The 27,634-nt window shown below is 38.1% G+C and overlaps 1 protein-coding gene across 1 annotated transcript in view; it reads right to left on the minus strand.

The window, feature by feature from the left end:
• Positions 1–27,634, minus strand: part of EYS (EGF-like photoreceptor maintenance factor) — a 507,483-nt gene that overhangs the window by 175,667 nt on the left and 304,182 nt on the right. The window contains 1 exon segment of the mRNA XM_088150272.1: positions 4,217–4,437. Coding sequence (XP_088006398.1) covers positions 4,217–4,437 — 221 coding nt within the window.

A 27,634-nucleotide genomic window follows, 5' to 3' on the forward strand; every position in this document is an offset into this window, starting at 1 on the left:
AAGGATAGTATTTATTTCCAAATCATTTAACTCTGATGAGCAGAAGGAGGTTATTAAGTGAATTACATTCTCCAATCTCCATTGTAAAAGCAGAAGATTTTTCTTTTATGTCCCAAGCATCCATTCCTGATAAGCAAAGCATTGGTTGGAAAATACCAAGATGGACTTTTTGAAAGGAGAAAAATAAAAGGAACTGTTTATTTCCTACATTCTGAAAAGTAAATTTGAAATGAAACAATATTTTACTTTCTAAAAGGAAGCCAGAGAAAAATGAGTACTGTTAAATTCTAGCCAGCTTTCTCCAACTTGGTGCCCACCAGGTTGGAGACAATTTTTGTGCTCCCCAACCAACAAGGGAATTGTAGGACTTCAGATTATGGGAGTTCATTCTGAGATTGCCCAATTAGTGAAAGCAGGATTAGACTTTTCAAATAATTTCTAAACCGTTTCAGCTTTTATAAATATTTGAAATTGTTAGCAATCTGGACCTTGTTTTTCTTTTCAATGTTTTCTGAAGCACTTGGGGAAGAAGCTCCATAATTTTACTGGCTGGCTGAGGCCAATAGGTTACAAAGGTCAACTGATCCATATGATGATATTATAAATAAAGATACATAAGTCACAAGAAATAGGTAAAATAGGACCAATTTGATAAATTGTGTTGTGAGAAGCTATCTCTTTAAGGACAATCACAATATGACCTGATTTGTATATTGTGCTAAGCCACTGTTTCTTTAACCATAGTTTAAGTAAACTACCATTGGCTATTGTAGCCATAAATCACGGAAGGTGGGTTCAGACAACATACTTGGGATGTGCAGGTTCTTAAAAATCCAGCTCATTCTACCACCTGAATCAGCAGGCGGTTTTCATTTCTAGCAATTTTTTTTCCTGGTTTTTTTCCCCAGAAGAAATACTCACAAAACTGGATGGCATTTGTTATAGCTACCAGATCTGGACTGGAAAAATCCAGATGACCAGCATATGTCAACTAAAGTTAGATATTCCTGTCTCTCTATGGCATCTGGGGGTCATCTGGGTTTTTGCAGCCCAAAGCTGGAAGCTCCACAATATAATATGTGATACTGCTTCATCATATGATCACTCCAAGAAGCACCAGTAAAGGAAGAAGCCTCCATGCAAAAGGACTGAAATCAGTACCCCAGGTTTGGAAAAGTTAAACAAACTCAGAAGAGGTTCCTAGCATTACTATCAGCCCTACAAGGCAGACCAGATCCAGAAATAGGCTTCATGGAAGACTAGAAAATACTTCTATTTAGACTGGTTATATAATATAACCTTGCAAGTCTGACAGTGCTTCCCCTCCTCCCTCTGTTATATTCATGTGAATTAGCGGAGTGTCTGTCTGAGATGTTTTCCTAATCTTCCCCCATCATTTGGACTTAAGTAGTTTTCCCCTTTTTGTTGCTTTAGTAACAGTTCTTCCCTCTTTCTGTCAGTGTCATCCTCTTTGCTCTCTACAGTTACCACCATCATGATTCCACTGAGCAACCCTTTCCCTCACCCACACATATATGAAATACTTTTGTATATCTATAGTACAGTCTAGCGTAAAGCAAATAAACACGGTAGAGTTTAGTGTAGTATATTGCTACAACTTTCTGAGGTTCTGTACATTAATTCCCCTTAGGAGGAACATGCTGAGAGAAGACTATAGAGAAAGCTGTATCTGTTGTTAGAAAGCTTTTGTGTGGACATTTCAGAGATGGGAGCTGAGACCCTTAGTTGCTTTTCAAAATCTAGTTTTTCAAGAAAAACTAGTTATGACCAAGTTTTGAATACCCTTTCTCTTCTCTGGCACATGTCCCTGACATAATATCTATGTACTTGTTACACAGTTGTGTAAAATGCAATCCCACAGATCAGCTCTTCCCCAACTGCAATTTGAAATACATGAATGCTATTTAATCTATCACAAACACAGGGAAAGGGATTTTAAAAATTAATACTTTCTGAAAGCTGAGGCCTCATTAACTAGGACTGATCATTTCTAGCCCAGTCATTTATTGGATTCACATACAATATAATGACCTACTTTCAGCTAGCTCTGCCAGCTTGGTTTCTATTAGTTTCAGATATATTGACAATCTGGCAAGTGCATTTTTGGCTCTAGTTGCCATGTTCTTATTTTATACAACAGAAAGTCTATTAGAAGGGTATTAGAGTTTTAATTATAATATGGATACTCTTTCATTTTGCTACACACTAGTAATTCTCAATAATTCTAATGGATATTATCCAGCATCAATAAAGGGAACCTACTTTTGTTGCTCACAGTCATTTAATTCAAGCACCAAACATATCAAAGAAATGAAGTTTCTGGGAAGTAAGTGAATAAAATAGTTACAACTGAATATACAGAAAACAATAGATACTGACTGATTTGGCTTATAAGGTTTGAATCTTCCAAATAGATAACTGAGAATATCATTTGCTTTAACTTCCAAAGTAATTAAATTCTGCTTCATCATGATAACTCAATGTGGACAGAAAGCTTAGATAATTTTAATTAAATATCATTAGAAAAGGCATGTTTAACCCTGTACTCATTTAAGTAATAGCAAGGAGAGGCTGATATGTGTATAGCATGGAAAGTTTTTGTTATTTTTTTCAGAAATAAATTCCTTGCTTTAAGTCTTTAGTGGATCCCCCCCCCCCCCCCGCCATCCCAATCATCCCAAAATGATTGATAGATACATTTCCTTTTCCTGCAAGACAAGGAAAAAGGATAAAAGGGATAAAACTGCTTCTACCATATATATGAGAAAAGTAGTTACGATAGAAGCTTCTTGGCTCAAATTGTACTCCTTTGTAGAGTCTAGATTGAAACTGGGCCTACAAATGTGGCAACATGAAGTACAAATGAACCAATAGAATCCTAATATGGTATTCTGTATTATTGGAACTGTATTCCAAACTGTATTCCAAACTACTGGAGACATTACTGCTCAGTGAAATATGAAACCATTACACATACCCTTGCCCCCTCATAACTCAGGTGCAAGATTGTCACTCCCTACCCATGACAATTTCTCTGAACTTTTGTTCTCCTTGGAAATAATTTGTAAAACAAATTATTTTTCATCCTGAAGAATTGGATGAAGGAAAGTTATTGGAGAACAAGAGGAGGAGAAAGCTACTGCACATGAGTTCTGCTTGTGGGCTTTCCATAAGCATCTCCTTAGTTATGATGGAAACAGGTTCCTAAAATAGACAGGTCTGATCTAGAACATACCATTTCCATCTCTCTCTCTGTGTCTCTCTGAATTTTCAAGCAGTAATTCACCCATGAAGCCAGTGGGAGTCCTATCCATTTTTCTCCATTGCCCAGCTAATTAAATTGCAACTGGGGGATAAAATAATCACCAGTAGTGGAGTAGCATTGGGACAATTCATCAATTTTGCAAAGGAAAAAAGGAGAAGAGAGTCTTCCCATAGCTTCAATCTTGTTGCTATTTGAAAAGACTTCCATATTTTCTGTTAGTTCCTAAACAGAGATGAGGCAGCCTGTTAATCCCAAGATAGGAAAATAATCAGAATCAAGAAATATTCCTCAAACTACTTTCTAGTATGTCAGAAAGTACTATTTGCTGTATAACACTTTTTTTCAACTCAATGATACACATGACTGTAGAAGCACAAGGCACACAACTGTCTTAGGTCAAAACTGCATAAGCATACATATTTGCCCCACGCACTCTTCTTAATGAGATTCAAAAGAAAGAGAGACTTCCAACATAACAAACCAATTACATACTTCTTTCATGCTGACATACACATTTTCCCCCTATACTCATGTACAAATCCTGTAATAGAAAAAGATGTGTAAATGAAGCAAGCCAGAGGCAGATGTGTCAGGCAAGCATAAGAACAATGGATTGAGCTCTGTTAAAAATTAAATGTTCCAAAGTCCTATAGAAATCCTATAGAAATCCTATAACGACGTTTAGTGATACATAATATTCTGTAGTTTACTCCCTATCCATTAGAGAGGCTTTCTGTTTTACAAACAGGAGAGAAGACATGTGAATCTCCAGTATGTTATAGAGATTTTGACCAGAGTGTTTTGTGTGTTTGTATGTGTATATTAATACAGATAATAATACATAAAGACCTACATCTTAGGAATTAACCTGAAAAATAGGGGAAGCTCTTTTCTAAGCCAAAAAATGGGTGCCAAAAGAGAAATATTTACCTTTTTCACAGAAACGCCCAGTGAAATGAAGAGGGCAGTCACACTGAAACGAGGCCACGCCATCAGGAAGATTAATTTGGTGGCAACTTCCTCCATTACGACACAATCCCTCTTGGCAGACTGAGAACAATGCTGGGAGAGCAGTTGATGGCAAAGCTCCCTTGAGTGCATCAGAGGGTTCAGGGCTGGGAGCTGCTGCATTTTTTTCAGAGGCAGGAAATCTGTGATTCAGAGACAGAATTTTATACATTTATTTTATTAGATTTTTATTCTCATTTACAGGATTCCTAGGCAGTGTAAAACAACACTGCCCTAACATAAAATATGGTATAATAGAAAGATGGCAAGATAATGTGGTAAACAATAGTATATTAGAAAAACTAAGTATCAGTGGCTGGGAAGAAGGCTCCTGAAACCCCTTATTCCAGGTATGGACAACTTGGAAATGCGGTTAGATTGTGGCTCCTATTATCCTACCACTGATCTGTTTGGATGGTCTGATGGTAACAGGAATTCAATAACATTGGAAGAACTTATGTAGCTCATTGCTGATTTACAGGAAGCATGGAACTGGATCCTTGCCCTACCTATTTTTAAAAAAATATTTAAAAACTTGTTTTAAAAATAGGGATCTAGCATACTTAAAAAGGTCTCCTCTTAAACATAATTTATATTTCTAATCATATCAGCTGACATTCTTAAAATATCAAATAAGGAGTTGCTGCAGGCCAGTCCTCTGTTTCAAAGCCTAGATACCATGCTGAAAATACAGGGTCAAGAAGGCAAAATAAATTAATTGTGGAGGGTTTGTGATCCTATAGAATCTTCTAACTGAAGAATCTTCAGCTAAGGTTGGGCAGGACTAAACCATGTGTATGTGTGTGTACATGTGGTTTACTCAATCAAAATGGTCTATGTTGACATACAGTGGTACCTCGGGATATGAACTTAATGCGTTCTGTGACTCTGGGCGTATCCCGAGTTGGTCGTAACCCGATGCAAATTTCCCCATAGGGTTCAATGTAAATCCGGTTAATCCGTTCCGCCCTCCAAATTTGGTCGCACCCCGAAGCAAATTTTCCCGTAAGGTTCAATGTAATTACCGTTAATCCGTTCTGGCGTCCGCGGACCATGCGTCAGGGGCGGGAGAATGGCCGGGCGCCGTGCAGCGCGGCGGGAAAAAGGCCGGGCACGGCGCAGTGGGAGAACGGCCAGGTGCGGAGCGGCGCAGCGGGAGAACGGCCGGGCGCGGCGCGGCGCGGTGGGAGAATGGCCAGGCATGGCGTGGCGCGGCGGGAGAACGGCCGGGCGCGGCAGGGCATGGCGGGAGAATGGCCAGGCGCCGCACGGCGCGGCAGGAGAACAGCCGGGCGCGGCGCGGCGGGAAAATGGCCATGGACCACGTGTCAGGGGCGGAAAAATGGCCGCAGAACACGTGTCAGGGCGGAAAAATGACCGTACCCCGAGGCGGAGTTCGCACATCGAGGTAAATTTTTGCGGCTGGAGCTGGTCATAACCCGAAAAGTTCGTTAGTAGAGGCGTTCGTATCCCGAGATACCACTGTATAACAATAAACCACAATGACTGGGTTCAGACATTGTGTTAAATCATAAAACAAATCAATTGTTTATGCTGGGCAGCAGAGTGTATAAACTCTGCAAAATCCAAAGCATGGACAAAATGTTCTGTGCACAGAACATATGTTTTTATATGGTCCATTCATGAACTGAAATATGTTTTTTGGGGGTAGGGATCTGTATATGGATACAGACGGAGTTGCGGTTTTTCCAGGCAGATGTGATTCAAGCCAAAGTTGAGGGCCTTCCAGAGCAAAAGTACTGTATTTTTCCGACTATAAGACGATACTTTTTTCTAAAATCCTTACCCTAAAAATTGAAGGGCGTCTTATTCAAGGAAGTCAGCCAAGGAGAGAACCGCGCGGTTGCAAAACTGCCCATGCTTTGTTTCTGCAAAGAGGCTTCCTCCTATTGCTAGCCTCCAATCACGAGTGAAATAGCTTGTCTCCCAAACAGACTTCCTCCAATCACAAGCCTTATGTAACTGATGTCAGCTGATGCTGAACAAACCAATTAGAGGAAGGCTGTTTGCAGAGCTACAAGCTATCGGCAGTTTCACTCGTGATTGAACGTAATCAGTTATGCAAAAAAGCATGGAAATAGAGCTGCAGAGAGACGGGTTGGACCTCCTCCCACCGAGTGTATCAGGTAAATGTTAACTAATTACTAAATAAAAATGTGTTCTGCACTATCTTTAAAATATTGATTTCTTAATTTTGGGTTGGAAAAGTGGGGGTCGTCTTGTACATGGGGGCGTCTTATTGACAGAAAAATACAGTATGTGTTGGCATTGGTAGCAGTGGTGGCAGGGGCTGGGAAGAGATACAGAGGGAAGGGAAGGCCTTTGGAAAAGTAGAGGTGGGCAGGCTACTGAGATAAATTGAAATCATCATCATCATTATCATCATCATCATGCATGCTGGAACATTAACAATGATAGTTGAAGGGAGGAAGGGAAGGAGCTGAAAGGATCGGAGGGTGGGCTGGTGCCCAGGCTGTACAAAGGGGAAGGGAAGACAGAGTGTGCCCTACTTGCCTGTCATATCACCTTGGAATCTCTCCAGATTTTGCTTTAGCTGAAACGGAGAGCAACCCAAACAGGCCTTTTTTTCCTCCTGACCTGTGCCCCCTCCCCCCCCAAAATGGTTTGACCAAACATCCAGAACATATTTGTTTGGGGTTCACAATGAATCATTTTCCATTTTATAAACCCTCTTAATGTTAATTAATAGCAAGCCCTGTTAGGTTCAGTGGGACTTATTCTTGGGTTCTATGGGGACTTATTTAGCAAAGACCATAGCTATCAAATACTGGCATCCAACGGTTCCCATTGTTCAAGCTCTGGGATTTTTTATCATATCTGAAAATTCAAATGGCAGTTCAGCTCCTCTGTAAGTGCCCATTCCCAGCATATGCATTTTTTTTAATTCATACAAAATAATTTGTGTTTGATTATGAAAATACTATGATACATGGAATTGGGAATACAGTAGTTCTGAGCTGGCCTTATCAAACCAAAAACACATGAGTACAAACAGAAAGCCAGATGTCTTCAGGAGTTTCAGACCTTGAATAAACCTGTGTAGACATAAGGCAGCTTTGTTTTTTATTTCCATTAAAGACAAGAGGCATTGCTTTCATTTTAGGAAATTTTAGGCTCATACAATCCCAAGACATCATAAAAATGAAGAACAAAGTAATGGTAATTAAAATAAACCCCAAGAAGCAGCCATTTCAAATGCTACTAAATCTAGAGCCACACAAATTAATGCTATATTTAAATCAATTGATCTATCTATCTATCTATCTATCTATCTATCTATCTATCTATCTATCTATCTATCTATCTATCATCATCTTGTGCTTTTTTTTATTAACAGTTTTGACTCACTTTGATGAATGGGGATTTCCACTGATTTTTTTTTTCTTTTTTCAGGAAGAGCTCTTCCTTCTGGGCTTTTTTTCCAGATTGGTAAATTGGGAAGGATGCTTATTCAGAATCAACCCCAAAAGCACCCTCCATCTCTTCCACCAAGAAAGAACCTCAACCACATTTTCATGAGAAATTCAGAAGAAATTCTTAAGTACACTGATAATAATGTTAGAAAGCAGAAGCTTCTTTGTGGGGCAGGGGGAGAAGTACTTTTGAGAAATTGCAAGTTACAGATTTCAATAGAGAATTAACCAACATTTTGGTAGCCTAAGGGGACAGCTTAGTTCTAGCAATGGCCACTACTCATGAATTCAGGGATTTAGGAGGCTGTAAAGAAAGCAAAACTAGCCATTCCATTCCTCTTTTCTCCACCTTCATAGGGTAAAACTTACTTTCTCAATCTTATTACTGAGAGTACAGTGGAGGTTAGTTTGAGCAGAATGGGAATTGTGGCCTTGCTTCATTTTACTGATTCATTTCTCAACCGCACCTTATGGGTCACTTGTTCTCAGAGTCTTTCTTTTAAAGGGCGCCCCACTGTTGATATGCCACCCTCCTTTCCATTGCTTCCTTTGGTTTGCTGGGGAGAAAATGTTCCTGCAAGCTCATTAATGGAGCAAACATCTGCAACTAAATAGCATTCAGGCCAACAGCTATGAATAAGTAATACTCCTGACTCCAAACAGTTTAACTAAAACACTTATTTAAATAAAGAGCTCAGAAACATTTAAAAGTCATTTAGTAATTGAGGTGTTAGAAGCTTCAGCAAGACACAGGGGAAAAAAATGTATCAGACAAGCTTGATCTGACTATAAGCAAGGTAAGAAAAATCACTCTGTGAAGGATTTCTTTTCTTTGTCTCATCCTTCTCGACTGGCATTTGGGGGAGGGGGGAAAGCAGGGCACCTCCCTGCAGTGCGAAAGTAATGTTGTTCAGCTGCCTCAATGGCTATGTAGAAAAAGCTCATTTGTTAGAAAAAGTGATTTTTTTTCCTACTATGAATTGTTGGGATTAGTGCTTGGCAAAAGAAATGTAAATATTTGTTTGTTTATTTTCTGCTAGTTCTAATTCAGTTGGGTGAAAGAGAATTTCAGAGAAATTTTCATGATTGAAGCATGGTGTCCTTGCCTTTACTTAATTAAAAATTGACCAAGAGGAAGTTACATCTGTTTTTCATTATTTAATACAATAATCGCTCCAGCAATCTACACTCAACTTGGTTTCTTACCTTTCAGTTATGGCCTAAGGATGGCATCGTAAGGGAATTCCTGCTATTGGGCCTTTTTAATAGCAATGTGACTATCAGTGGTCAGGGACAGACCTGCTCTTTACAAAGAATGGGGAGAATTTCTCTTCCTGGAAAAAGCAGGGAGGTTTTCCATCCAATTTCTCTGCCTAGAGACCAGGCAAATCAATCTAAAAAGATATTTGAACCCAACTCTCACTTCAATATAGGGTATGATATTTGGACCATCTATGCATATCTATGCACATATGTGTGCGTGTGTATGTGTGTGCGTGCCTTTGAGCCAATGTGGACTTCTGGCGACTGCCTGGTCAAGTCTCTGCAGTTTTCTTGGCAAGATTTTTCAGACGTGGGTTGCCCTTGTCTTCTCCTTAGAGCTGAGAGAGAGTGACTGGCCCAAGGCCACCCAGCTGGCTTTGTGCCTAAGGCAGGACTAGAACTCATGGTTTCCCGGTTTCTAGCCTGATGCCACCTGATGCCTTAACCACTCCACCAAACTGGCTCTTCATCTATGCATAGCTTGAGGTTTTTGTGTATGCGCTTTTGAGTCAGTGTCCTTGCAGCCTTCTTGGCAAGAGTTTTGGAAGTGGTTTGCCCTTGCCTTCTTGCTGGGGCTGAGAAGGAGCAACTCCTCAGAGTCACCCAGCTGCTTCGTGCCTAAGGTGGTACCAGACTTCATGGTCCCTCAGTTCTAGCCTGGTGCTACACCAGACTGGCTCTATAGTTTGAGTTGGGATCAAATATTTATTAAACATTTTCATATGAAATATAATGGCCAAAGTGCAGGAAATGATTTCACTATCCTCCACAACATTAAAGAAAATGGATCCTATTTAGTCTTTATTTATTTAAAAGACTTATGTGGCTGCCCGCATCAGTGCATTATTTTGGGCAGCAAACAACATTAAAAACAAGAACAGAAACACAATAAATGAAATAATCAACCACCGTCAACAATGAGATGCTATATTGTTGAAGTCTGATGCGGAAACCGTCCCCCCCCCCAACATATAATCCATCATACATCATTGAATATCCTGGCTTGGGGGAACAGCCAAGTCTTTAGGGGTTTACAGAAGGCTTCTGTAAGGATTTTTGTTTGGATACTCAGATGATCAGCAAATAACCTCTGGGACATTTTTCGAAGGGGTTAAAGAATAATTTTAAATATTCAGGGAAGGTTTATAAGGTTGACTTGTTTGATCAAGACTAAAAGAGGGAAAGCTATATCTGGCTGCCCTTACTGGACTTTTGCTGACAAAGAATGATTGAGGAAGCATTTAGATTTTGTTGTTTTGTTACTTAAGAGATGATGGGGAGAAGAGAGATTATGTTTTATTTAGAAATGGTGATAAGCTATTAAAACTGTTTTTACCTGATGGGCTGAAGGGGGAAGTTGCTTTTTCTTATTTTCTTTTTTTTTTTTTCCCTTTGTTTTCGATTCTACACTCCTCCTCCTTTTGTGTGCGTGTGTGTTTCTGTTTGTATTTTTTGTAGTTTGTATTGACTTTTATTCTTTTCATTTATAATTCTTAATAAAAATAATTGAAAAAAACAGAGCTCTTCACTCCTAGAGCAACATATCTAATGCAAGCTTGAAAAGTCTATATGCAATAGAGTTTCTTTTCTTTTAATTCAAAATTGTATATACTACTTTGAATTTTAGCAAAACTAGGCAAAATTACAGTAATGAAACATTAAGTATAATATAAACCATACAATTGAATATTATTAGATATGAGGGTGGGAACAGGCAAGATCACCAGGAAACAACCTGAGGCCAGTGGTCCAGAACAATAATAGTGCCCAATTGTCACCCACTTCTGTGAAGTAATTGGCTCTCAGTCCATTATGATGTAAGCACAGGAGAACAATGTAGAATTTGAACCTGAAGATTGCCAGGTATACTTGAATTGTAGAGTTTGCAATAGCTGGTTTTCTTCACTATTAAAGGTTTTTCTAATACCTGCAGAACAAATATCAGATACCTATCCTAGAATGAGTTCAACTGTCAGGCTGACTGAAGCCTGACATTACTGTGCCCTGCAGCTAGACAGACAAGGAAATCTAAGAATTACTAAAAAGTAAAGTCTCCTTTGAATTGAGATTGACTCCTGATGGACACACCAAGTGGTATGCTGGAGCTGATTTGTACCAGTTTATAAGAGGCGATTGTTAGATTTTCTGGAACTTTGCAAGCTGGTTGAGAGAAGAGTGGAGCCACAACAGCTGGTGCACTGATCAGATGTTTGGCGGCTAGAGGCATGGCGGAGGCAGTGGATCCAGCAGAGCCAGTTGTTAAACATTTACCAGCACACCACCGGCTACACCCACATAGTCTTTTTGGCTACACAACAAAAATGCTTTTCCACTGCCTTTGTCCTGTAACTTTCTAGCCAAGCCTACAACCAAGGATTTTCTTATGGCCTCCCATCCATGTACTAACCAGGTCTGAACCCGCTTAACTTTCTGAGATCAGTCCAAATTTACCATGTGCTGCTATTTAACTGGGTCTTAAAACTTAAATATTTCAGTATTTTAAAAGTTTGAAATACACACCAAATATTGTGGTCTTGTACATTATTTTTAAATGTCGAAGCTGACTTCACCAAACACACTTGATTGGATTAGTTAAAGATGTAGTGGGTGCATCAGCACAACTTGCTACACATTTAGACTTGATTATTTTTTGTGGTTTAGAATGTAGTGCAAAGCCAGCCCCTTTGGTTATTTTATTATTTGGGTTATTATGCCAACTCAACAAGTGATTAATTCAAGCACCAAGTAAAGCATGTTGTGCAAATCTATACTGCTCACTATAACTCAAGAATCTGTGATGCTTGAGTTATAGTGAGCAATATTAAATGGCCTCAAACTTGTTTCATTTAAGCTGCTGGAATTTAAACCTCAGTATAAAATATTTGATGACTTTAAGATCTCATTTCTTAATATAAATGACATACAACAGCTGTACCAGATGAAAAAGCGAAGTTCTGGCATTCTGCAGAGCCTCTCTAAGACTTGCTTACAGAATGAAAAAAGCTGCTTTATATCAAATTTGTAATCACATGAACAGATGCTTGTAATCTGTGTTTGTACCTGATGGAAATTTGGCTCCTGTAACCAGCACAAAATTTATGTAAGAAAACCTGGCACTTATTTCTACAGCTATTGGGAAGAAAATTAATGCTTGCTAAAGAAAATGTTGTTCAGCTAGCTAGATTACAGGAGGTTCATCAATCATCACCAATCTACTGATGCACCTAACAGTGCTGATCAGACTGATACAGTGCACACACTTTTAGGTTTAAAATATCAGACAAGAGAGTTCTGCCTTATGTAATGCCATGTAGAAAATTGAGGGCAGGTACCTTTCATGTCCTTGGAATAGGCAGATAGATTATTGTTCTTCCAAAGATAGAAATGTGAGTGTTTAGAACAGTTCACCCAAGACATATATTTTCATGTCCAAGAATTACATGCCTTCCTGAGCTACTGAGACTATAGAACTGAAGTGGCGGTGCTCTAAAGAGTCAGGGCCTCTTGAAGAGTTTTGACAGTACACTGGTAGGCTTCACACCCTATAACTGACAGAAGAGCTGGGCAAATATTCTTATATTTCCTTTCAAGAGAAACTGAACAGTTCTACAATCATTTAAATAGTTGAGCTAGTTGGGAGAACTCTTGAATTTCAGCAATAATTTAGCAACCCATTGGGGAATTATATTCCTCTGTCTCTCTTTCTCTCACCTGGATGCACTCATCAAGAAAGTTTACACAACAGTGAGAATTACATGCAGTTTTTTTGATGTGAGTGAACCTACAAAATAATGACCAGCAGTTTTAGATTAGCAGCAAAGAATGCTGCTCTCGTAATCTATAATCTCATTTTCCATAATACCTAAGATTCCCTAGAACAAGTTACAAAGTTACCTCTGATAAGAAAGGGTTATGCTGTTGTTATAGTTGGTTCTGTATCTGGGAAACTTAAGTTTTTCTGAAAAGATCTGGAAGACTGAAGAGAATGCTACAAGCAAAAGTCCTAAACGTACATCCAAATTCTTTTTAAGTTCATGTAGGTGTTGTTGTTGCTCTATTTTACTGCCGGATTGTCATCCTATTGAAGAATCAGCAAACTGTTTCCACCTCTATCCCATTTGGATATTTTCTTTTACAGTACAAGAGTCAGAGTTTAGCTGAGTCTGCATCAGAATATTTACATCTAATGGAGTTTACACCATATGATATGAGTGGGCAGCCTGTGGTTTTCAAAAAATTGTGGAACTGAACTCTCAGCAGCCCTAACCCATATAGGAAATGGGGAGGAACTGCAATTCAGTAACCACTGGTGGATCACAAGATCCTCCAGTCTTTTGCATGCCCGGAAACTGAAGAGGGAGGTCAGAGCAAAAGGTGAACAGTGGACTGAATGTTATGGTTGTGTAGGGCTTTGGCTTTAATTTCAAAGAGGTATTTTGGAACTCTGTGGGGCACAGAGTATACCATGTGCCTGCAATACTTTAAAGCAGCTTGGCTTTAATCAGTTGCACTCAGATGCCATGTTTGTTCTCCAAAGCACCTTTAGTGGAAACTGAAACTGCACTTCCCACTATATGTAAAAAACATGTTAAAATCCCCAGTCAGCTACAAAATTTGCTGGATGTTCCTGAGCTGATTATCACTGTTGTGGGAATAAAATGAGATCACCTCCTTTTTGCTGTCATTAGGTAAGAACAGGGGTGACAGAGATGGGGGTGGGGTGGGGTGGGGAGAGAATATTGCATGGATTTTTCTGGCACCCACACAAATCACATCAATTTCACTCAACATCTTTTACTTTACTGTAAAACACAGGGATGATTCAGTTCTTATTATGCAGGCCTGCTGATACAGTTCTTAAATATGCAATTCTTCCTGTTCATGCTTTGAATTTAATATGGTAACCAATGAGCAATCTTAGTGTGTTTGACTTCTGCATTTTAAACCACTAAACATTGTTATGCCTTTTTCACGTTTGCAAGTTTATTTATTTATTTTTTTAAATTGTCTTTGATCATCATCCTATGAATACTTATCTGGCAATAAGCCACACTGACTTTGGATCAAGCTGACATTTCATATTTATAACTTCTGCTACAGAATGAAAGTTGATATGTAATTTTAATTAAAGCTTATGGTGGGGAAAAGCCTTCTTTTACAGCCATTTGTGCCTGATCACTTTGCCAATCTGCAGAGAGTAATAATTGTCAGAATCCTTCATTTGGCTAATGAGCCATATAAGTGTGGCCCCCATAGGGCAAGTATAGCTTACTTTGTCATTCTCTTTGTCCTGTCTGCTATAGGACAGAAAAAATGTTCCAAGCACTTTTTCACTGGAGCAGTGCTTTACAATTCATTTGTTCCAAAGAACTGCTAATCGTGTTCATGGAACTGTAAGCTTACATGTCACTTTTTCAACAAGAGGGCAATCTGAACTATTCGTAACTTTCCACAGGGAGAGGAAAAGATGGGGATTGAAGGAAGGCACCATCAGATATGTCCTATAAACACTAGGTGGCCGTTTGCACCAAAATGAAGTCTTTGGGTTGAAAACAATTTGGCAAATGGGAGTAGGGAAACTCTGGCTAGCATGATTCTTTAAAAGGGAAAGTATTGTTTTTTTTAAAGACAGTAGTCATGATGAAGATTTGGTGGATTTTTAGTAAACAGGAAGCAGCAGTTTCAACTGGAAGAAGAGAATCAAATTAGGGTTCCAAATTCAATTAGGATTAGAAAGATCCAGAGGGCTATATGATGACAGCAAAGAGATACATACGTCTCTAACCCTTTCCAACATCTAATGATCATCCAAAATTTTCTGCCCCAGAACGGGGTAACCCTACCTGTTAGAAGCACAAGTCTGAGAATCCCTTGTGTATTAATGATGAACATCCTATTGCTAAAATGTATAAACTTTTGTTAAAGATGAATTTGGAAGATGAATATGTTAAAGACTGTATTGTTAAATGGGCAAAATACTTCAGATATAACATAATGCTGGATCAGTGGGAAAACATGTGGAATAAAGGGTTAAAGTTCACTCTTAATTATACGTTAAAAGAATTTTTTTATAAAATGATGTACCATAGGTATTTGACACCAGAAAAATTGTCAAAGGTGTATAAAGGAATTTCAAATGTTTGTTGGAAATGTAATTAATGTGAAGGTAAATTCTGTCATTTATGGTGGACTTGGGAAAAAGCTAAGAAATATTGGAATATGGTATGTATTTTGATTCAAAGATTTTGAAAATAGATTTGCAATTGAAACCAGAGACCTTCGTTTTAGGCATGATGGATAAGCAAATGGAAAGACAACATGGAAATGTATTTCTTTATATGATAACTACAGCGAAACTTTTATAGGTGCAAAAATGGAAGGATTTACAAATACCTACAGCTGAAGAATGGATACTGAAATTAATGGAATTGGCGGAGATGGCGAAACGGCTACTTTGCCAAAGAGAAGGCACTGTCTAGCAACCATTCTTGGACTTTTTGCTTGACACTCAAAAACATGCAATTTTGATTTTGGGATTTGATGATTGATATTATACCTATAGAAATATCTTGTATAAATCATATGCATTATTGAAATAGATTGATTTTAGGAATTTTTCTGAATATTAGACTAAAAACTATTTTTTTGTTATGTAAACTTTTAGATATTAGAGTAAGAGGTGAATATATTTTACATTTACACCTGTACCAAGGAAAGGTGGAAGCTACTCTTTCTTTTCTGTACTTTTTTAAAAATTGTTTTTCCCCCTTCTTTGATTTTTTTGTAAAAATATTTTGTATTTTGTATTTTGAAATACAAAAACTTGTATTTCAACTTTTTGGAAAATTTAATTTTATTTCTCATGTAGATGTTCCAGGATCAGAACAAATCTTTTACTCCACATTTCAGTGTATTTGGCTGAACATGATAACCAGTAATGACTGAAGCAATCTCTTTTTGCTAATTGCCAAGGAACAAGAGGTCTGGGTGTGTGCTTTCTAGTTCTGGCTAACTGTGCTGAACAATGTCACTACTTATGGAAGATAAACGAATTTGATTTATAGGATGAAAAATGTGATGAAAAATGACTGGAAGACTCCAACAGTAGCAGAACAATTGGGTGCATTCTGATAAATACAGAAGAGCTTTAAGAGTAACTACAACCTGTGGAAGAGAACATATAATAAGTGAGAAGTTGCTTGTAATGTCAAGCCAGGCAGGCAAGCCCTGGGTTACCAACTTCTCATAAAGTGAAAACTACATCTCTCTGTCAACTCAGAGGAGCTCTGGGTAGGCCTTCAACTGGTTATCATGTGGCTTCTGAATGAAAACATTCACCATAGATTCAATATTAGAGTTCATTGATCAAAGACATGTGAGGCTTCTCTTTAAAATAGGATAAAAAAGAAGGTAACATACAAATACCTTAAATCTGAGGAGTTAAAACCTTGGTTGTTCAGAAATGCTCTGAGAAAGACTTTATCAATATGTTTCTGAGTAGCTACAGACCTTTTCCCAACTATTGATAGCTTTTGTATATGAACTAACTGCTATATATGGATGGAGTAGAGGATGGATAGAGAAAAAGGTATAGAAGATGATTTTGCAGCTTTTCTTTATCTAGAAATGAATTTATTTGAAGGGAGATGACATTTGATTGGGTTCATATGTTGTGGCAAGCCATGTTTATTTCATTTTCAGGTTTCAAACATTACATTAAACCATAAACATAGTCCCAAACAACAATGGTTGGGTTCATACTAAGCCAAAACCAAAGAAGCTATATTATGGCTTAGCATGAGATATAAGCTCAGCCATTAAGCATAGATTTCCTCTGCTCTTCTTACTGGATGATGTAGCAACTGCAACTCTAAACACATTCTCACCAACAAATTTATAGCAGATTTATCAAGTGGATCATGCACATATGAAAGCAGATGGATCAAAAGGTAATATATATTTATCTTTCCTAAATTGATTGTGCTATGTCTAACTGTATATTTTTGAGAATTCTAAATGATCGATTTGGATCACACTAAGATGCAAATGACACTTTGGGGTATTAGAAATGCCTTCTAGGCCTTTTTGGTGTGACTTTCTGAACCACTTTGATTCTACTCAAACACTTTTATATTTTCCCAGTTTAAAATTGGACTCAGAATAGTTTCACTTAAGACTGCAGCATAAATGATAATGAAATAACTTCCATGTTAATAATGCACCAAAAATCGAACATATCTATTTAAGGGTACAATTAATTTAATTTGCTTAATTCCAGTAGCCCATTTCATATCATTCCTTTTAAGGCAATCTGCCAACTGATCAATTGGTGTTGCATTTAATATCCCTTGGCTTGTCTCCTCATCAAACACGCTGACACCCAAGGTGAGCCATTTGCCTGGAGCATTGTTCATCATACCCTCTTAAGAAAAGCAAGGGAGTGATTAGTTGATATCATTTTGCATCCATTCCTACTAGAACTTCATCTCTTTTTGGCTCACCTTGTAATTTTGCTATGGATTGGTTTTCTTGACTTGGACAAATTAAGGAACAAAAAATAATGAATAGTCATTGTGCCTGACCTTTACATATCCATTCACCCATCCTACCCTCCCTCCCTTCTTCTTATCTGGCTCATCAAACTTCATACCTTCATTTTGAGATTGCTTAATATTTAATATGAAGTTTAATATTTCATCTCCCCCCCATATTGTGAAGAACTATTTCCTTTTCTATTAGCATTTTTATTTAGGAAATGTACCAGAAGACCTTCATATTCAATAGGGCATATAGTAAGGGAGGGATTTCTGCATTGATGATTCACATGATATGGTCACACTCAACCAACCTGAACTTCACAAATGAAGAGGGGAAATAAAAGCCATATGAGGTTCTTCTAGAGGGTTCCTTAACATTCCTACCACAACTACTGCTTAATAAAGAGTCATTCATTTAAATTATGAATGGCTCAAGGGCAGCTTCCACTCCCCCACCCCCCAATAAGACAGTAAGTACACCTATGCTATAATCCTGATTTATATCTAAACATATGTTAAATGGGAATTGTATTTGGTGTACAGAATTGTATTGCCCAGTTTGATTCCATAAAATGTAGTTCACTTTCAACACTCACAAGTGTCTTTTGGGACAATGTATTATTTGAATGGGGAAAGAATGCTTCATTTTATCTCTCCATCTGTTTCAAAATTATTGAAACCAAATGAGAGGAACCTCAGGAGAAATTATTCTCATGTGAGTATGGGAATGTATGAATGTGCCATAATATGGTCTGTGCATGATTAGGCTTTTAGATGCCATTACACCGAGATGTGGCTACCAGATCTGGGCTGCAAAAATCCAGATGATCGTTAATTAGCAGAAAGAGATGCAGAAAATACTATTTTCCCCTATCTAGAGGTCCTATGGAGTTTTGCAGAATAATTCAGTGGTATAGCACCCACTTTTCCTCTTACTTTGTATGCAAAGCATATTATGGTAAGGCACATGCAAGCATGCAACGATGCTTTGTTTGAAGGCTTTCATTTGGCTGTGGGGTGGGTTCATTTGGGAACACGTTCATCTAACTCACTGTTTGCTAGAGAAGGGCTTGTTTGATCAGCCTGAGTAATGTAGTAGGATAAAGAAAGAGTGACCTTTATGGGATTTTCATTGCTACAGTTAAAAAAACATTTCTGCCCCCAAATCTGGGTCTATGGCTTAGATATTTATAAAGAAGTAAATTATGCTTTTCAAAACAAAAGTTGAAAACTACCGAACCTTGCATGCAAATATTTTTCCTAATTTCTTAAGATTGCTGTTTTCAAATCAGGTACTCTATATGGCCATTTCCCTCCCCCACTCCCTGTATCTATAATCCACTCTACTCCAAATTAGGTTTTTTGAGTGTGATACAACTGAAATTTAGAAATACAGTGTTCCACTGCCACCTGCAGCCTGAATATGTAAACTTAATGCTTTGGGAAGAATAAATTCCTTTGATTTTCTTCCCTTTGTTTGGGGTTTTACAAGCCTGTCAAAATGCATAGGATCCAAACATAAAGGCAACAGTGAACCATTTCTGTATTGTTGTCAGAAGAACAACACTGAAGTTTCCATGCAGTCACCAGGAATTAATTTTACCCCAGGAAGGCATTACTTTATTCATAAGACCATGCCTTGATCCAAAGAAAATCTTATTACATCTACATAGTTTGGAGCTTCTTCATTTGAAACAACAGTTTGACCTTGTCTGATTTTTCAAAGCGGTGTTACCACCTATTCACAGCCTTTCAGTTCTTGCCCTTCCTGGATCTGGAAGTAAGGAAACTGTGGAGTTTAAGCAAGACCTTGAGACTTTCTTCTTTTGCCCTCAGGTTCTAAAGACAGCCAGGACAAAAGTGCTTGTGATATAAAGAGTTGATCTAGCAGACCCTTATCTTTTGGTTCATGGTCATATAACCCTCAGAAACTGGTAGAGCATAGCATACATTTTCATATCCTTGCTCTGCCCGAGTATATGTATATGTATGTGTGTGTGTGTGTGTGTGTATGTGTGTGTATTTAGGCCACGTTTTTATTTATATACATATATCTATATATCATATCTATATATAAACATATCAGGCATCATAGTTGCTAGGCTATAGGACCATATGGGTCAGTACATGAGCACAGCTCAGAAGGGCATTGGGGACAACACCAGAGGCTCAAAATACCAGTTGCTCATAGATATAGCAGCCACCCGAGACTCAAGGTCTAAACAGATCCATCTCAGCACAGCCTGGATTGACTACAGGAAATCCTATGACTCAGTGCTACACACATGGATCTGTGAATGCCTTCCACTATACAAAGTCAATGGGAAACTAAGGACTTTCCTCAAGAACTCTATGGAACTGTGGAGGATAACACACTGGAAGTTGACTCAAGACAACTTGCACAAGTGGACATCAAGTGTGGCATATACCATGGTGATGCACTGTCCCCACTGCTGTTCTGCATAGGCTTAGCTAGATAATCACAAGGACTGGATACACATACATGTTCAAGAGTGGAACTACCATCAGCCACCTCCTCTACATGGATGACATCAAGTTGTATGCCAAGAGCGAAGAAGATATCGACTCACTGATCCACCTGACATGGATCTATAGTGAGGACATTGGGATGTCATTCAGATTGGAGAAGTGTGGCAGGTGGTAGTAAAGAGAGGGAAGGTAGTTAAGATTGATGGGGTGGAACTACTAGTGGGCCACATAGCAGACATACAGACCAGCTACAAGTACCTTGGTATCCCATCACATGCAAACCATGATGAGGAGGCAAGGAAGATAGCAACATCCAAGTACCAAGTTCTGAGAGGCCTCAGAAACAATGCAACACATAGTGGCAGGGTGTAAGAAGCAGGCAAGAACAGCATACACTGAATGGTACAACCAAGTAGCTGGCACTGTATACAGAAACATCTGCATAGTGTACGGGCTAGACCCTCCCAAGTCCAGATGGGAGATTCCACGGAAGGTCATGGAGAATAACACGGCTAAGATCCTGTGGGGCTTCCAGATCCAGACAGACAGGCAGGTACTGGCCAATCAACCAGACATTATGGTAGTAGACAAGGACCAGAAGACAGTGGTGGTGATATATGTAGCAGTGCCAAGTGACAGCAACATTGGGAAGAAGGAGTATGAGAAGCTGGAGAAGTACCAGGGCCTGAAGGAGGAACTAGAGAGGTTGTGGAAAGTAAGGGCCAAAGTGGTCCCAGTACTGGTAGGAGCACTTGGGGCTGTGACTCCTAAGCTGGGACAGTGGCTCCAACAGATCCCAGAAACAACATCAGAGCTTTCTGTCCAGAAGACTGCAGTGCTAGGAACAGTTGAGATACTGTGCAGAACCCTCAAACTCCCAGGCCTCTGGTAGAGGACCCAATATTGAGGAAGACACATACCACCCGTAGGGGTGAGATGGGTTTTTTTTTTTTTTTTAATATATGACATAGACCCAGATTTTGGGGTAGAAATGTTTTCCATGACCAATGAAACCATCCAAAAGAATCAAATACAGAAAACTGAGAGCAAGCTTAAAAGAGAAATAAGCTATTCTAGAAAAAAAATGCTTTCTGATATAAAAATTCCGTTTCTAGTACCATTTTTCATTCTAGACTTGAACAAATATTTCTTAGGGAAGCATTTTATGTGGGAAATTTGTCTAGAACTTGTGATCACAGAGAGTTAAAGAAAAGATGAAAGTAGAAATGAAGAGTGAATTCCATGCTTGGGATCACTAGAAAGGAAACTAAAAATAAAACTGCCAATATTGCAATGTCCTTATATAAATCTGTGCTGAGCCTGATATTTTGTTCAGTTCTAATTACCACACCTCAATAAGATCTTGTAGAGCTGTAAAATGTGCAGAAAATGGTAACCAAAATGATGAAGGACTCCTAAAAGGGCTCTCCTTCAATTTTTAGCTTGAAGTGAAGGTGGTAAAGAGAAGATGTGTAAGAGGTGTATGAAATCATGCATTTTGTAAAAAAAAAAAAAAAAAAGTAAAGAGAAGTATTGTCTCCCTCTCTCATAATATTGGGACCTGGGCTCATCCACTGAAATAAAATATGGGGAGACGTGAGATGGAAACAAATATGGTACCTAATGATACCTTCAAACCAACTTTAGTCACTCACCATGGCAAAGAAAACATTTTAAAAAAAATGCAGATTAATGTCAAACATGGCACATAAGGACAATTACAAAAAAATTGATTGAAGTTGTGTGTGGCAGTGAAAAAGTTAAGGGTATGATAGCTGTGGTACCCCCCTTTCCTTGGGGTGCTTGGAACATGCTTACTTTGCTTAATGGTTAATCCAAGGCTGACTTGGACATTGTGTGGCACAGAATGCTTGTTTAGACAGCCCATTTTTCTGTTCTGTCCTGTTTTGCTGTAAAAAGGCAGACTCTTTTTACAGCAGATCTTGCCGAAATTTATTTACACGTTGTTCATGAAACTGGTAGTTCCCTATGAAGAGCCCAAGCTCTGTCATGGGAAAGGGACTGCACTGATGTTTTGTCCTGTTTATGCACTCTGTCCATCCATTCCACTGGAAGAGGGATGGAAAACCACCAAAAGGCCAATGAGTCTCACTGACCTCATCAAGATAAATTAATTAGCCCAACAGTGGAAGAAGATATGGTCTAGGGGATTGGCAGTGGATTAGAATGTCTGCTGAGATGATTTAGATATTATTAGGGGTTTAATAGAAATAATTTCTTGCCATAAAATGTGTTTCATATATTTGCATACATGGATACATTCATACTAATATATAGTTTATTGATACAAATATACAATATGCAGATATTGTGCAAATACACACAAATATTGTGTGTGTGTGTGTGTGTGTATAAAAAGAAATCCCCTCTCACCCCTACGGGTGGTACGTGTCTTCCTGAATAGTCTGAGGGTTCTGCGCAGTATCTTAGCTGTTCCCAGAACTGCCCTCTTCTGGACAGAGAGCTTGGATGTTGTTCCTGGGATCTGTTGGAGCCACTCTCCCAGCTTAGGAGTCATGGCCCCGAGTGCTCCTACCACCACTGGGACCACTCTGGCCTTTACTTCCCACTTTTTTATAGAAGCTGGATGGCGTAGTGGTTAGAGCGCCCCCTTTTGACACCACCCTTTGATGCGGGAGACCAGGGTTCAAATCCCAGCTGGGACGTATACCATACCAATAGGGGTCCTTGGGCAAAGACCCCCTATCGCTTTACCTGCCTATCTCGGATATGAGAGTGACACGAACTAAGAGAGTCATGCCAGCTCAAACGTCACCTGAATTAACAGCTGTTGGGGAACCAGGACAATCTGACGATAAGTGGGCTACTGGAACAAACCATACATGGATGAAACTATCTATATCTGTATATATTTGCATTAACCATTCATGTTAAAGGTAAATTAACTATTGATGTCAGTGGTTATATTACTGCATCTGAACACTATAGTCCTAAAGTTTATATGGAATGGTATTTAGGGTTTATTAAGAAGAAAATACAGAAGCAATATACTTTCAACCAAGCAATGTTTTAGCTATCATCACTTTAGCGTGAACCAGATGCTAGTGTCCTTTGCGCGTTTCTAAAATGATGCTCATTATACACCCATGGAAAAAAGCACAAACCTTCAAAAGACAAATTCCTACTTTCCGGTTGTTTAGCATTCTTAACTATTTTCTTTAATGTGCTCTGCTTTAGGGCAAAGGAGGCTCGGAAGATTACAGTGGCGACTCTATCTCCATTGTGAGGCTTTTGCAACAAATACCTTGGAAACCTGCCGTGAACTACTTAATTATTTATGAATGCATAACAAAACCATTTTACCAGGTTTTTGTAATTGGTTAGGGATCATACTTCAGCTTTTAAATCACAGTGGCATCAGAGATACTGAAGAAGGAAAACAGTCGCCATCTCCTTTCTTTAGTAGCACCTTTAGGGGAAAAATATTTGGGTACTTGGCTGGATTAGTTCATGGCCACCGATAATTATCCAGCAATGTCATGTGATAATGATACAAATGGACGTTTTCAATTTTAAGCAGACTGCAGTTTTGATTGATTGATTGATTGATTGATTGATTATATGCTATCAAGTTTGTGTCGACTCTTAGTGACCACATAGTTTTTCTCCATGTTGACCTGTCCCTAATATGACCATTCAGGTCTTCCAACATGACATCCATCGACTCTTATTTAATCTTATTCCCTAGCAATTCGTTTAATTGCAACAGAAAGTTATTATTCCCCTCTAATGTGGAATACTGGGTTAACATAAAGCACACACACCATTTATAAGGAGCATAGAATTCAGAATCAAAGTTCAAAGTTCAAAACTGGAGTGGGGGTCTTTTTTTCCCTAAAATTCACTTGAATGTTTTGATAGATAGATAGACAGACAGACAGATTTGTTAAAACAAAACAAAACAAAACAAAAGATTAAAAAAACATCCTAGATGTAGTATTATAAAAAGGTGTAAATATTTAAATGAGTTATCATGTATACATTTTTTAAACAAAATATAGACTCATGCATGATTGACAAATGTAATGAATCTATTTTTTAAGTTTATTATAACACTTACTATTGGCCCTGCCAAATCTCTTAAAGTGGTCGTTCATAGAGAAGTCTTTTCATTGTGTCACCTTTAGAAATGGGTTCATATTTATAAGAAGTTATTCAAATTTGCAAACGTCTACAAGAGTAGGGTAAAAAGTCTATGTCTATCAGCTCAAATGAATTTAAAAGAAAGGGAATTGATCCAGTTTTTTCCAGACAGGGAGCTTTTCTGCTTAGCTTCTGGATTTCTTTCTATTCTGCTGAAGTTTTCAATTACAAATTAGAGTTGCTACCTCTCTTCCCACCCCTACTCCAGAATAGGCTCCTCATCTTTATCAGATACATGGCAGATAAGAACAGCAGGATCCTCTCCCTACTGGAAGGAGATTTTCCCGTTAGGTTTGTTGGTGGATTTGGATGAAAATATTATTTGATTCATTAGTTGCTGGCAACTAATCAAAGCTTGTACTGTACATTTCTTCATAGATGTGGCAATATAATGAGATTCTGTTTAAAAAAGAACAATAATACTGGAGAAAATAAATCTGGCTGAAATTTGTCCATACATATTTGCCTTAACTTATAACACAGATGTACAGCTCAGAATACATTTTGAAGATCACTTGCCATATTATAAGTTCCTTTAGCATAAACAACCAGGACACACTGTTTAAAAGCGAAAAGGAGGTAAACATTTTCTAATCTAAAAAAGGTTAGAAAGGTATGGGCAGTACAGATAGGGCAGGAGCAGAAAGAAAGGAAATGGGACATTTACTCAATTTGCTCTTTCTGCTCTCCTTTACTGGATCCAGAAAGTAGTTACAGCTTTGATTCTAGGACATTCTTTCATATAAAGCAATATACAAAATTATTTCATACTAACCCTATTGTGGTGGCCAGATTAGTTTATGACAGGGATGGGTAAGGGGAATCTTGACAGGAACTTCCAACCTAGAGGTCAGATCAAGTCAGTGGGAAGAAGCTAGATCCTGTATTTTCCTTGATGTCCTATTCACTAATATCTCTTGACTCCAAGGGAATGGCTGTTATAGGCCATTGAGAACACCTTGAAAGGATAGATCCTGGAAACGGGGTTCCACTGTACCTCTCACTGGGTCTGTGTCACACAGAGAGGTTCAGAGCTTGCTTCAAGGCAGTGGCTCTTGAGAAGGACTGAATTTAGTCCATGGGCTGGAGATTTTGCCTCCATATCTGCTCACCAGAATGGTAAATGTTTCAGAACCAGAAATGGGTTAGTCAGAGTCTATTCTTTAAGGATACTTTCCTGCTGATTTCTCTCCCAACTCCCTGAATCTGTGTTCCATACATCTCCATCTTTGTCTCTGTCTTTCCTCTACCTCTGCCTACCTCAGTATCTATAGATGCAGGTATCTAAGATACAGGTATCTATATCTTAGAGGCTCCCAAGTATGATTTTTAGTGGAATCCTATATGACTGGTGCATTTGTAAAGCCTCCAGCACAAAATTGTCTAGTTCGTTTTATTTTTACAAAAAACTACTACACAACCAACAATATACCATCCATGGGTTATGAATAATTAAGGAGATGAAAATTGAAGTTATGCATTCTTTTTTGCCTACCTACCCTTTTTATGGTGATTTGAATTATACAACCATGTAGTTGCTAAAAAGATTAAAGCTTCAATTAAAGCATGAAGAAAGGAGATTGTGAAAGGTTATATGTTATATATATATACATGCACACACACGCGCACACACACACACATACACATAGTAGCATTATGCTGTATATTCTGAAGCTTCTGTTGTTAGACATACAATGTATGTGTTTTAATATCCAAATGATTTCACAAGAGTACTTTATAAAAAGGTCTGCAGATTTAAATAATTTACAATGTTTCTAGACATTTAACATGCAAGATAAGATTATGCCTGCCATCTTTTCTAACATTATCATTGCATTGCAAATCATTCAAAAGAAGTAGTACCCTCATAACAGTCTGTATCAGAAATTATGGGAAAGTTAAAGGCACCAGTATTATGTAAATTTTAACTATAAATTTAGAAGTATGCTTCATCAGTCCAAGGCATCTATCTTTATCTCTATCTCTATCTCTCTCATCTATGTCTATATCTATGCCTTGCATTATTTTCACATAATGCCAAAGGAAAAAAGTTAATGAAGACCAGGAGAAACTATGTACAAAGGCAGAGAGAAAACAACATTGAACAGAAGGGAAAAGACCATGCTAAAACAAATATAATAAGGAGATTAGGAAGAATGGCAAATCAAATACAGTATAGAGGAATGCAACAAAAAATACTTCTCAATCATCAGAAGGTGAAAAGAGGCAAGATAATGTAACAACAAATGGATGCTTAAGAGGTAATGTGTAAAAAATCTTTTTGCACAGAATCTTTTCTAAATATGTGATAGCATGCAATCTCTGTGAAGATCATCATGTGTTAGAAAAGAACACTTCAAAGCTCTGGAGTAAGGGTGGATAAAGCATGCCAAATCCAACCTCCACTCAGTGTGAAATAACTATGGAAATGGTTTGTGGTTGATAATCAAGTTGCAGAACAGAGTGGTGGGTAGAATGAACAGTAGCTACAGCCATTCAGTGTGAAATCTTCTTCATGAAATGGAGAGGAACAGACTGGACTCTGTCTTCCATACCATATTCAGAGTGATCCTCCCTTAATGCCATGCCCATCAGAAGGAGCAATCACCAACTTATTTTTTCTTGGGGTTGGAGTTTCAAGGAAGATGAACATTAAGTGCCCCCTGAGAGCTATTGAAAAAGCTACTGTAATCGTTTATTAACAGAAAAATCAAATAATTATTACCTTAAGGAATGGAAACCATTGATGGACTATTTGCAAAATGCAGGCGGGGCGAAGCTTTCATGGGGATTTGAAGATTAGATTATAAATGTAATGGGATATGTTTTGACAAAGAATTATTCCTACTTAATGCATTAAAAACTAGCACCTATGACACTCTTATTATTCTTAAGACCAGAGATAGATTGGAAGCTATCTATTTTTCATGTCTTTTTTCTTTTTCTTTTACTTTATCTCACGTTTTCTTTTTCTTTTCGTTATAATTTGTATTTTCCATTTTCTTTTTCATTTCTAACTTTTAACTTTGTAATTTTAAAATTTCAATAAAATATGATTAAAAAAAGAAAAGAAAAAGCTACTGTAATCAGATCCTAACATTTGACTTAAGCATCCTTCTTAGGACAGGAAGCCACAGAAGAGTTGCATTAGTTTCTCCAACCCTTCATGTATCATGGACTTTTTCTAATATTTTTTGCATGTTTAACATCTGTACTTAGAAAAAAAGTTATTCATGTGCATAATAAAGAGAAGGCTCTGCCAACATTGTGAAATATATGTTTTTTTTTTCCCTTTAGCAGTATTGTTTTAAAGAATGAGAACAAACAGACTTCAAAAAGTTAATGACCTGCCTATGGAGCTTATTTTTCTGAAGGCTCACCAAATTCTGCACGCACATCAGTTTGCCTTT

Source organism: Python bivittatus, unplaced genomic scaffold, assembly GCF_059951505.1.
Source record: "Python bivittatus isolate LINGU-HERP-01145 unplaced genomic scaffold, Pbiv_v1 ctg000020_np1212, whole genome shotgun sequence".
In the NCBI taxonomy this organism is placed as follows: domain Eukaryota; kingdom Metazoa; phylum Chordata; class Lepidosauria; order Squamata; family Pythonidae; genus Python; species Python bivittatus.